The following is a 13,854-nucleotide window of genomic DNA, read 5'->3' as shown; positions in this document are numbered from 1 at the left end:
AAAACCAAAACCCATCTATATGTTGCCTACAAGAAACTCATTTTAAGCCCGAAGAGACCTCCAGATTTATAGTGAGGGGGTAGAAAAGAATTTACCATGCTAATGGATATCAGAAGAAAGCAGGAGTGGCAATCCTTATATCACATCAATTAGATTTTAAGCCAAAGTATATAATAAGAGAAGAGGAAGGACACTTTATCATTCTCAAAGGGTCTGTCCAACAAGAAGATCTAACAATTTTAAATATCTATGCCCCCAACGTGGGAGCAGCCAACTATATAAACCAATTAATAACAAAATACAAAGAAACACATCAACAATAATACAATAATTGTAGTGGACTTTAACACTCCCCTCACTGAAATGGACAGATCATCCAAGCAAAAGATCAACAAAGAAATAAAGACCTTAAATGACACACTGGACCAGATGGACATCACAGATATATTCAGAACATTTCATCCCAAAGCAACAGAATACACATTCTTCTCTAGTGCACATGGAACATTCTCCAGAAGAGATCACATCCTCAGTCCTAAATCAGGACTCAACTGGTATCAAAATATTGGGATCATTCCCTGCATATTTTCAGACCACAAGGCCCTGAAGCTGGAACTCAACCACAAGAGGAAGTTTGGAAAGAACCCAAATACATGGGACTAAACAGCATCCTTCTAAAGAATGAATGGGTCAACCGGGAAATTAAAGAAGAATTGAAAAAAATCATGGAAACAAATGATAATGAAAATACAATGGTTCAAAATCTGTGGGACACAATAAAGGCAGTCCTGAGAGAAAAATATATAGCGGTACAAGCCTTTCTCAAAAAACAAGAAAGGTCTCAAGTACACAACCTAACACTACACCTAAAGGAGCTGGAGAAAGAACAAGAAAGAAACCCTAATCCCAGCAGGAGAAGAGAAATCATAAAGATCAGAGCAGAAATCAATGAAATAGAAACCAAAAAAAAAAAAAAATAGAAGAAATCAACAAAACTAGAAGTTGGTTCTCTGAAAGAATTAATAAAATTGATAAACCCCTGGCCAGACTTATCAAAAAGAAAAGAGAAAGGACCCAAATAAATAAAATCATGAATGAAAGAGGAGAGATTACAACTAACACCAAAGAAATACAAACTATTATAAGAACATACTATGAGCAACTCTACGCCAACAAATTTGACAATATAGAAGAAATGGATGCATTCCTAGAAACATATAAACTACCACAACTGAACCAGGAAGAAATAGAAAGCCTGAACAGACCCATAACCAGTAAGGAGATTGAAACAGTCATTAAAAATCTCCAAACAAAAGCCCATGGACAGACGGCTTCCCAGGGGAATTCTACCAAACATTTAAAGAAGAACTAATTCCTATTCTCCTGAAACTGTTCCAAAAAATAGAAATGGAAGGAAAACTTCCAAACTCATTTTATGAGGCCAGCATCACCTTGATCCCAAAACCAGACAAGGATCCCATCAAAAAAGACAGCTATAGACCAATATCCTTGATGAACACAGATGCGAAAATACTCAACAAAATACTAGCCAATAGGATTCAACAGTACATTAAAAGGATTATTCACCACGACCAAGTGGGATTTATTCCAGGGCTGCAAGGTTGGTTCAACATCCGCAAATCAGTCAATGTGATACAACACATCAATAAAAGAAAGAACAAGAACTATATGATACTCTCAATAGATGCTGAAAAAGCATTTGACAGAGTACAGCATCCTTTCCTGATCAAAACTCTTCAAAGTGTAGGGATAGAGGGCACATACCTCATTATCATCAAAGCCATCTATGAAAAACCCACCGCAAATATAATTCTTAATGGAAAAAAACTGAAAGCTTTTCCGCTAAGGTCAGGAACACGGCAGGGATATCCATTATCACCACTGCTATTCAACATAGTACTAGAGGTCCTAGCCTCAGCAATCAGACAACAAAAGGAAATTAAAGGCATCCAAATCTGCAAAGAAGAAGTCAAATTATCACTCTTCACAGATGATATGATACTATATGTGGAAAACCCAAAAGACTCCACTCCAAAACTGCTAGACATTTCTGCAAAGACATCCAGATGGCCAACAGACCCATGAAAAAGTGCTCCATATCACTCGGCATCAGGGAAATACAAATCAAAACCACAATGAGATATCACCTCACACCAGTCAGAATGGCTAAAATCAACAAATCAGGAAGTGACAGATGCTGGCGAGGATGTGGAGAAAGGGGAACCCTCTTAGACTGTTGGTGGGAATGCAAACTGGTGCAGCCACTCTGGAAAACAGCATGGAGGTTCCTCAAAATGTTGAAAATAGAACTGCCCTATGACCCAGCAATTGCACTACTGGGCATTTACCCTAAAGATACAAACGTAGTGATCCGAAGGGGCACGTGCACCTGAATGTTTATAGCAGCAATGTCCACAATAGCCAAACTATGGAAAGAACCTAGATGTCCATCAACAGATGAATAGATCAAGAAGAAGTGGTATATATACACAATGGAATACTATGCAGCCATCAAAAGAAATGAAATCTTGCCATTTGCGATAACATGGATGGTACTAGAGTGTATCATGCTTAGCGAAATAAGTCAAGCAGAGAAAGACAACTATCATATGATCTCCCTGATATGAGGAAGTGGTGATGCAACATGGGGGCTTAAGTGGGTAGGAGAAGAATAAATGAAACAAGATGGGATTGGGAGGGAGACAAACCATAAGTGACTCTCAATCTCACAAAATAAACTGAGGGTTGCTGGGGGGAGGGGGGTTGGAAGATGGGGGGTGGGGTTTTGGTCATTGGGTAGGGTACGTGCTTTGGTGAGTGCTGTGAAGTGTGTAAACCTGGCGATTCACAGACCTGTACCCCTGGGGTATTTTTAAAAAAAATAGAAAAAAAAAAGAAATTATTATAAACAGTTTTATGCCAATAAGTTAAGCAACCTAGAGAAAATGGATGTATTCCTGGAAAAGTAATAACTTCCAAAACTCAATCAGGAAGAAATTGACAACCCGAATAGACCTATATCTAGTAACGGGACCGAATAGTGATCAAAAACCTCCTAAAAAACAAGAGACCAAGTCCTGATGGATTCCTTGGAAAATTCTACCAAACATTAAAAGAAGAAATAATACTTATTCTCCTAAAGATGTTTCAAAAAAATAGAAAGAGAAGGAAAAATTCCAGATCTTTTTATGAAGCCAACATTACCCTGATACCCTAACCAGGCAAGGATCTCACCAAAACTTCCAAAATTTCAGACCAATACCCCTGATGAATATGGAAGCCAAGATTCTCAACAAGATCCTAGCTAATAGGGTCCAAAAGTACACTAAAATGATTATCCACCATGACCAGGAAGGATTTATGCCTGGGATGCAAGGATGGTTCAACATTTGCAAATTAATCAACGTGATAGAGCAATTCAGTAAGAGAAGAGAGAAGAACCATATGGCCCTCTCAAAAGGTGCAGAAAAACAAACAAACAAAAAATTTGAGAAGATACAGCTTCAGTTCCTGATTAAAACCCTTCAAAGTATAGGGATAGAGGGAACATTTCTCAAATGCATAAAATCTTTCTATTAAAAAAACCCACAGCAAATCTCATCTCAATGGGGAAAATCTGACAGCCTTCCCCTTTGAGATCAGGAACATGACAAGGATATCCATTCTTGCCAATGCTGTTCAACATAGTACTAGAAGTCCTAGCAGCAGCAATCATACAACAAAAGTAAATAAGGGTATTCAAATTGGAAAAAGAAGAACTCAAACTATCTCTCTTTGCAGATGACATGATTCTTTATATGGAAAACCCAAAAGAGCCCACCCACAAACTATGAGAACTCATACAGCAATACAGTAATGTGGCAGGATACAAAATCAATCTACAGAAATCAGTTGCTTTCCTATACATTAACAATGAAAACACAGAAAGGGAAATTAGAGAATGGATTCCATTTACTATAGCACCAAGACATAAGATACCTGGGAATAAACCTAACCAAAGAGGTAAAGGTTCTGTACTCGAGGATCTGTACAGAACACTCATGAAAGAAACTGAAGATACAAAAAGATGGAAGGGCATTCCATGCTCATGAATTGGAAGAATAAACATTGTTAAATTGTCTATACTGTCTAGAGCAATCTACACTTTCAATGCCATCCTGATAAAATTTCTACTGGCATTTTTCAAACAATCCTAAAATTTGAGTGGAACCAGAAGAGACCCTGAATTGCTAAAGAAATGTTGAAAAAGAAAAACAAAGCTAGGTGTATCCTGTTGCTTGATTTCATGCTTTACTACAAAGCTGTGACCACCAAGACAGCATGGTACTGGCACAAAAACAGACAAATAGGCCAGTGGAACTGAGTAGAGAGCCCAGATATGGACCCTCAACTCTATGGTCAAATAATCTTCCACAAAGAATGAAAAAATATACAATGGAAAAAAGATAGTCTCTTCAATAAATGGTGCTGGGAAAATGGGACAGCTATGTCCCATTTTCTTACACCATTTTCTTACACCATACACAAAGATAAACCCAAAATGGATAAATGACCTCAACATGAGGCACAGTTCTATCAAAATCCTAGAGGAGAATATAGGCAGTAACCTCTTCAACATTGGCCACAGCAACTTTTTCCAAGACATGTCCCCAAAGGCAAGGGAAACAAAAGCTAAAATGAACTTTTCAGGCTTCGTCATGATGAAAAGCTTCTGTACAGCAAAGGAAACAGTCAACAAAACAAAGAGGCAACCCATGGAATGGGAGAAAATATTCGCAAATGACAGTACAGACGAAGGGCTGATATCCAAGATCTATAAAGAACTCCTCAAACTCAATACACACAAAACAGATATTTACGTCAAAAAATGGGCAAAAGACATGAACAGACACTTCTCCAAATAAGACATACAAATCTCCCTGATGGCTAATTTACAAATCTCCCTGATGGCTAATTACCACATTGAGAGGGGCACCTGGGTAGCTCAGTGGGTTAAAGTCCCTACCTTCTGTTCAGGTCATGATCCCAGGGTCCTGAAATCGAGCCCCACATCAGGCTCTCTGCTCGACGGGGAGCCTTCTTCCCTTCCTCTCTCTCTGCCTGCCTCTCTGCCTACTTGTGATCTCTGTCTGTCAAATAAATAAAATCTTAAATGCGTGCGCACACACACACACACACACACACACCCACGAGTGCATGGATATTGAGATACCCCCTTACACAAGTTAGAATGTTCAAAAGCAAGAAAACAGTAAACAACAACTATTGGAGAGGATGTAGAGAAAAGGGAACCCTCTTTCACTGTTGGTAGGAATGCAAGTTGGTGCAGCCACTTTGGAAAACTGTGTGGAGACTCCTTAAGAAATTAAAAATAGAGCTTTCCTATGGCCCTGCAATTGCTCATCTGGGTATTTACCCCAAATATACAGATGTAGTGAAAAGAAGGGTCATCTGTACCCCAATGTTCATAGTAGCAATGGCCACAATCGCCAAACTGTGTAAAGAGCGAAGACGCCCTTCAACAGATGAATGGATAAAGAAGAAGTTGTCCATATATATAATGGAATATTATGATTCCATCAGAAAGGATGAATACCCAACTTTTGTAGCAACATGGATGGGATTGGAGGAGATTATGCTGAGAGAAATAAGTCAAGCAGAGAGAGTCAATTATCATATGGTTTCAATTACTTGTGGAGCATAAGGAATAACACAGATGACATTGGGAGTTGGAGAGACGTGAGTTGGGGGAAATCAGAGGGGGAGATGAACAATGAGAGACTGGGGACTCTGAGAAACAAACTGAGGGTTTTGGAAGTGAGGAGGGTGAAGGGTTGGGTGAGCTTGGTGATGGGTATTAAGGAGGGCACATATTGCATGGAGCACTGGGTATGGTACATAAGCAATGAACTTTGGAACACACACACAAAAACAAAATAAATAAATAAATAACAACTAAAAAAAAAAGAAATAGAAAGAGCAAATCATTTGATTGAATAGAGAACATTTAAATTATTGGTGTCAACATATAGCCCAAATTCTGCTCTAAACTGAAATTAGTCCATTTGTATAAAAAACAAACATGATAATACTTTAATTCTAGATGAGATATACTTTAGATTCTTACAATCAAAGGAAGTTAAAATTATTGCTTTTCATCTGTATCCTGTGGACTGATTTATACTGTAATGGTTTAGTGGACTCAAGTCTTGGGCTAGTTGTTAAATTTATTTTTTCACTGTTCCTGTAGAATTCCAGACTTGATCATCAATGCTTCTTATACATGTAAAGTTACCAATAAACAAATTCAAGTACACATGCAAATACAAGTACAAAATTCAAAATATCAGTAACCTCTATTCATGCTAGTGGCTTGAGAGACCACTGGCTGCCATGTGAAGATGATCTTGCTCTATGCCTTTGCTTCCACATGGTTTAAACTACAGTGAATAGTCACAACTGCTCTACTCTAAGGAATTCCAGAACTGGGGTGCCTGTGTGACACATTTGGTTAAGCATCTGCCTTTGGCTGAGGTTATGATCCCAGGGTCCTGGGATCAAGCCCTGTGTGAGGCTCACCACTCAGTGGGGAGTCTGCTTCTCTCTCTGCCTGCTGCTCCCTCTGCTTGTTCTTTCTCTTTGAAAAATTAAATTGCATGTGTTACATTGTTTTTAACAATCAGTTCTGGAATTCATTTTTTTCCCTAATATTTTATTTATTTGTCAATTTGTTTGACAAGGTCTGTGGAAAAATAAAATCAAAGGTTTCTCTTAACTGATCTGTTTAGTCAAAATACTTGAGTCAAAACTAAAATACCAATTCGGTAAGTCACTTTGTACAGAGTCTAAATGGAAATCACTGTCAGGAAATCCCAGACTATAGAGAGGTGGAAATGTCTGCATATGAAAATTCAAGGAGAAATGTAAATTATCGAGGCATGTATTGTTCTATCACCCAGTATTACTTGAATGGTAATTCTTCATTTTTCTAAAGTTTCCACATAATAGCAAAGGTGGCATTTTATAATTTCCAGAGCTATAAATCATTTAAAAAATAATGATGCTATTACTCAAAACAGATGTGAAAACATAGGTTTGCCACAAGTGTACTAACTGCTTATTTGATGATGTTGAGACTTTAACTTTACTTCCTTTTAATAACTCAGATTTATTGAAGAAAATATATTTTATCTTAATATCACATATATAACTGGTAGAATTTGACATCAAATGTCACATTTAAAGGAAAGTTTTCCACTATAACCTAGGTACAGTTTAATATGCCACTCCTATCAATGACCTCATCAGAATGTGTGACCAATCTATTTGATTGACATGAGTAAAACTGTCATTCCCAAAGCAAGAGATTCAGAAATATCAGGACATACTATTGTGTATTTTATGAAAAACAGTTATTGTACATTTATACTAGCATTCCAGCTATTTTTTTAAAAAGATTTTATTTATTTATTTATTTTTCTTGCATTTTTTCTTATCTATACATTTTTTTAGACATATAATATATTTTTATCCCCAGGGGTACAGGTCTGTGAATCACCAGGTTTACACACTTCACAGCACTCACCAAAGCACATACCCTCCCCAATGTCCATAACCCCCCCTCTCCCAACCCCCCTCCTCCCAGCAACCCTCAGTTTGTTTTGTGAGATTAAGAGTCACTTATGGTTTGTCTCCCTCCCAATCCCATCTTGTTTCATTTATTCTTCTCTTACCCCCTTAACCCCCCCATGTCGCATCTCCACTTCCTCATATCAGGGAGATCATATGATAATTGTCTTTCTCCGATTGACTTATTTTGCTAAGCATGATACCCTCTAGTTCCATCTACGTTGTCTCAAATGGCAAGATTTCATTTCCTTTGATGGCTGCATAGTATTCCATTGTGTATATATATATCACTTCTTTATCCATTCATCTGTTGACAGAACTCATGGCTTTCTCCCCATGATTCTTTAGAAAGATTTTATTTATTTATTTGACAGAGATCGCAAGTAAGCAGAGAGGCAGGCAGAGAGAGGGGGGGAGTAGCAGGCTCCCTGCTGAGCAGAGATCCTGATGCAGGGCTTGATCCCAGGACCGAGGTCATGACCTGAGCCGAAGGCAGAGGCTTAACCCACTGAGCCACCCAGATGCCCCAACAAGCTTATTTTTCATAAGACACAGTACTGTGTACTTGAGCACTGCAACACACAGGCCAGCCCTAAATGCCATTTTGACTTATGGGTTTTGCAGTTCTGATAGAATCACATATATCATATGCAGCTGGAAATTTTCCTAGAAAAGTTGTTTTACTACCACACTGTCCTTCATGATAAAGAGGTCTCAGGAACAAATTGTTGCTGGGTTGAAATTTCAGCTTTAACTAGAATACCATTACCTGTATAAGAGCTTGAGTATTTTAATATATTAAAACTGGCTTCTTCTATTCTAGTAAGTGTTATTAAATCAATCGTTTACATCTTGGAGCCCCAGAGGGTATAGCCTTTTAGCGTTTGGGTAAGAAATGACTAAACATGTGGCAAGGAAACCAACCATGGATCAATGAAATTAAAATCATACATTATTCCAAATTCTAATTAAAATGCTCATCTATGTAATTAGGGAGAAATTCAGTCTACAGAAGAAAGAAAAAATTTCTCCATTAACTCTTTGGGTCATGAAGTCATTTTTTCTATATATTGTGACTAGTAGAAATAGAAAAATATACCCTATGCTGAAGTACAAACAGGCCATTTGGTGATCTGATAAATTTCATGTTAGCTTATGCTTTTTAGCTTAGATTACTGTTTAATTCACAATAACAGACATAATGTATAGCCTATAACCTATGCCAGTATGTTTTCTTTTTTTCTTATCCTTTAGCTTTTTAAACAAAATTATACTCAGTTTTTATATCAAGATAGCATGACTTTGAAATTCTTACTCTCCCTACCTTCTTTAAAATGATATTCTAAGAGAAAACTGAACACTGTGCAGAAATGATACATGTACCTCAGTGGATCAAAAGCTAGATTGGTATCATATCTATCAACACTCAGGTAAATACTTGGTTGGAGTAACTTGCTAGGCTTTCCTTTGAAATGTCCAGATAAGCATATATTTTAAAAATCTCTTTTGATTGTTGGGGGAACATCTTTTCTCCATGACAGCAACATGTTTTTTTCACATATAACTATCAAATGGTGAGTCACTTAAACTTAGTTAACAAAGTGCATACATAATAACTTAAGAGTCAAATGTTTCTGATCAGGCATTATAAAAGGCCTTAAAGTGTAGTTTCCAATCACAAGCAAAGAAAAACTTCAGGCTGATATGTAATTTATTAATATTAAATAAACAAGCTACAGGCAAACACATTTTTTTTACTACTAAAAGAATTTATCTGAAGCCAGTATAAATATATTCTGTTTAGAATACGTAGATGCAATATACAGCACTGGAATGTTAATTCAGTTGCTACCTAATATTTATATGTCCATCAAATAAGCAAAAATCATATTACCTTTATTATCCCTTTGGAGTTTTTTGATTGTTGGTCCATTATTCTGATCAACAATAAGTTCCTCTCTATTGTTGGGCATCATAGCTATAAATGAAACACAAAACTGAGTAACTTCCTTGCAAAATACCCAAAGGAAAGGTAGAAAATATTATATAAATAGATCTCTTACTCCAATAACAACTAACATGAATTGTATACATCCCCATTTCTGAAACAGTGGAATCATTTATGTTGATTTGATGATTATATAATTTAAAAACCAAGAAGCTGCTCAATCATGTGAGTTTTCATTTTTTAAAATATTTTATTTATTTATTTGCTAGAGAGAGAGAGAGCATGAGTAGACAGAGAGGCAGGCAGAGGGAGAGAGAGAAGCAGACTCTGCTGAGCAGAGAGCTTGATGCAGGTCATCATCCCAGGACCCAGAGATCATGACCCGAGCTAAAAGCAGATGCTTAACAGACTGAGTCGCCCAGGTGTCCCAGTCATGTGAATTTTTAAAGTGGAATTAATATACAGTGCATATGTAATTGCCCACATATTTTCTTTAAATCATTTTAAATATTTGCTTTTCTAAAACTCATATGCAAATTAGCTATTTACCTGCATAATTATAATCTAGTTCAAAAAATGTTTCTAGAAAGAATTTGTCTCTTAATTTAATGAGTTAAAATAATTACAGATTTAACTCATTTTATATATTTTTTTTATAAAGACATAGAGCAAAATTAATAGGTAAAGGATAACTTTCTGGTAATTAATTATATAAAGGCTTTTTCAGAAAACATTTATATTGAAAGGAAAAACATGCCAATTTTCATAGTTTATCATTTAATTCTCTTTTGTTATATTTTATTAAAATATAATGTTGCTAGGCTCACTTGGTTAAGCATCTGCCTTTGGCTCAGGTCTTGATCCCAGGGTCCTGGGATAGAACCCCATGTCAGTCTCCCTACTCAGTGGGGAGCTTTCTTCTCCCTCTCCTCCATGCTTGTCTCTCATCCTCAAATAAATACATAAAATCTTAAAATAATTGTATTGCTCTATAAATATAATATGGTCATTTTAACCCACAAATCCTCAAACTTTTTTTTTCATTTATAGACAATTTCACTATTATGCTCAAGACACCTGCGAATGTGCATAGACAGCCTAATTACTGCCAGTGGAATTAGAAATATTTTATGTGGTTAATATATTTTTTAGGATATTACATTGCTTTAGAAGTATTTGACGTTACTTCTACGGGTAAGAAACCATTCTCTTTCAGTATATCTATCATATAGCATATTTCCTTATGTGTTCTGCTCTTAGCCAGCCCCTAATAAATAATTCTCTCTCTCATTTCTCTCCCCGACCCCTCATCAATATAAAGATTATCCTGACATAATAATGAGTGTTTTTGTTTCTTAATTGATTAGTGGTCATCTGGCTATATCTGCTTCTCAGACTCCCTTAAATCAGTTGCACACAGTTTTGTTACAACCAGGTAATCTGTGTCCAAAAGCTGTAATAAAGTAAAGCTAGAAAACCATCACCTCTTCCAGGAATTAAACGTACTCCCTTAGAGCCACTAGCCTCAAGTTCTAGCTCAGTGGTTCTTAACTCTGGCTGCAGGTTAGAATCTCGTGAGGAGACACTGAAAATCAAAACAAAACAGGCTCTATTCCAGACTAGGTAAATCAGACTCTGAGCATGTAACCTGGGCATCCAAATTTGTAAACGCTCCATAAGTGATTATACTGGGAAGCCAGATTTGAGACTCTTTGGTCTTACTATGAGCCACAAACAATATATAATATTCACAGGCTAAATAAAACCTGGATAAATTTCTAAAAGGCAGAAATAAACTTCACCCTTCCCCAGCACAAATTCAGAAACTAACACCTCTGCAAATCCCTCAAATTCCTCTCCTACCCACAAACAAACAAACAAACAAACAAACAAAAAACATAATTTTGGAATGGCTTAAAGCAATTGCTGTTATGAACTATAAAACCTTAGATTTCATATAAAGAATGTCTTTACAGAGTAAGACTAAAACAGGAAGGGAAATCATTTTTCCTGGATTCCTAGGTGGCTCAGTTGGTTAAGCAAATGCCTTCACCTCAGGTCATGATCCCAGAGTCCCAGGATCAAGTCCCACACTGGGCTCCCAGCTCCATGGGGAGTCTCCTTCTTCCTCTGATCTTTTCCCCTCTCATGCTCTCTTTCACTTTCTCTCTCTCTCATATAAACAAACTGAATCTTAAAAAAAAAAAGAAATATTTTTTCCTAAAGGAAATAGATATTTAGGAAATTGGATTGTATAGATACAAAAGATTAATAAATATTTTACCTGTCTCATTTGGTTCATAATTATTATATACAAAATGAGAATTGTTACAACTGAATGCACTCGATAATACCTGTTTACCTAAGGAAAATCAGACATCAAGGGATGATAAACAATCAAGGTAAATCTACAAAGACAAAAATAGTGGTCATCCTTCACACTTCCTGAGTACTTTAAACTTCTCAAGAGTTTTTCCACTAATTATTTCATTTGAACTCACAAAAATCCAGTGCATTAGGCATGGCAGTAATTATTTCCATATATAAAATAAAGAAACTCATGATGATTAAGTGACATACCCATGGTCTCATAGCTACTCAGTTCCAGAACTATGGCTAGATTCAAGTCTCCAACATACTACATCACTGACAATACTGTTTTAGTATTTCTGGGATAGTGTCTATGGTGTAAGACTTCCAAGATATTTTTTTTTAAAAAAGGAAAAACATGTTAAATATTTTTACCTAAGTTATTGAGATTGTGGCAAATTGTATCTTTTTTTTAAGATTTTTTTAAAATTTATTTGACAGAGAGCTATCACAAATAGGCAGAGAGATAGGCAGAGAGAGAAGGAGAAGCAGGCTCCCTGCTGAGCAGAGAGCCTGATGCAGGGCTCGATCTCAGGACCCTGAGATCATCACCTGAGCCAAAGGCAGAGGCTTAACCCACTGAGCCACCCAGGTGCCCCAGCAAATTGTGTCTTGATTTACTTTTCCATCACTCTTAAATGATCAACTGTGTAAAAGATATTTTAATTTTCATTACTCAAAGATCCTGTGAATATAGCATATGTATTATATCACATGAACTCTTAAATACCAATATGTTGAACTAACATATACTCTTCAAAGATCCCATCATATTGTTCTCTTCATTCACTGTGACACAGTGAATGAAGACCCTTCCAGAGAAGAAACTTCTAACACTTCAAGTTTCATTTGCTGTTCATATTGCTTCAGCAATAATAAAAAACAAAAGACCACTTTAAAAAGTCATTTTTATTAAGGAGGCATCAACTCCTCCACGTTCTTTCTCCCACTTCTATTGACTAATGAAGAAATTCCCAAAATAATATCTTTTAATTTCTTGTTTTAGATGAGATACTTACCCATTCTCTCTGAATGGTGATCCATGTGAGAGGGAGAGCTGGACACACTGCTGCTGGGGTGGGAGGAAATCTGACTTTCAGGATTATGATTCTCTTCCAGAGAGGGGGCAGGAGAAAGACTCTCTGGGATCCGTTCCTGACACAAAAGTAAACACAATAGGGAATTTCATCTGTTCACCAAGTTTTTCAGGTTGGTTGAGTCCATAACATTTGAAATTTTGACCTTTCACTTATCCCAAAAGCATGTATGCTCATGATACTTGGTCTTAAACTTGTATCTTCAGACAAATGCACATTTTTTTGTTCTTATAAAATTAATGAGATATTATGAAGGCCAATAAGAGAACGTGAAAGGGCTCAGTACCATACTGGATATACGTAAGAGGTTCAAGAAAGTTTAGTTTCCATTTCCTTTCCTAGAAAATTCATAAAGAATTATGAATATAGGTGTGCAATGAAGATTATTGTTATTGTAAACTCTTATATTTATATAAAGTATATGCCAAAGCCTGGAGAGTGATCTTACTCTCTAAGAAGATCTTCCAAAAGTAAACATTTGAGAACTTAGGAATAAAACTCACAAATAGTGCCATCTGGTACATATTGAGAGTTTTGGCACAAATAAAAATTATAGAAACAATACACATGAACTCTATCAGACTTTAGGAATTTACGCTGAATTCTGCCATCAAAATGCTTTGGTAGTACCAGGACACAATGATAGGTTTCCCAAATTAACACTAAAACCTGTATATATCAATTGCTTAGTATCATTTAGATTTTTATAATTTTAAATATGAATTAGAATAAAAATAAAATATATTTCACATATCTCTACAGTAACTGTGACAGTTCTCAAGACTTTTA

General features: G+C 36.3%; 1 protein-coding gene across 1 annotated transcript in view; it reads right to left on the bottom strand.

The window, feature by feature from the left end:
- Positions 1–9,382: 9,382 nt before the first annotated feature.
- Positions 9,383–13,854, bottom strand: part of LOC101687043 (dachshund homolog 2) — a 160,782-nt gene continuing 156,310 nt past the window's right edge. Inside the window, exons 4-5 of the mRNA XM_045081204.1 lie at positions 12,988–13,123; positions 9,383–9,628 (exon numbers count right to left, since the gene is read on the bottom strand). Coding sequence (XP_044937139.1) covers positions 9,510–9,628; positions 12,988–13,123 — 255 coding nt within the window. The 3' untranslated portion in view covers positions 9,383–9,509. The remainder of the gene's footprint in view (positions 9,629–12,987; positions 13,124–13,854) is intronic.

The sequence above is a fragment of the Mustela putorius genome, unplaced genomic scaffold (genome assembly GCF_011764305.1).
Source record: "Mustela putorius furo isolate JIRA1106 unplaced genomic scaffold, ASM1176430v1.1 tig00000511_pilon_pilon_pilon, whole genome shotgun sequence".
In the NCBI taxonomy this organism is placed as follows: domain Eukaryota; kingdom Metazoa; phylum Chordata; class Mammalia; order Carnivora; family Mustelidae; genus Mustela; species Mustela putorius.
The sequence above is the reverse complement of the archived record's forward strand: the minus strand, read 5'-3'. Positions and strand labels throughout refer to the sequence as shown.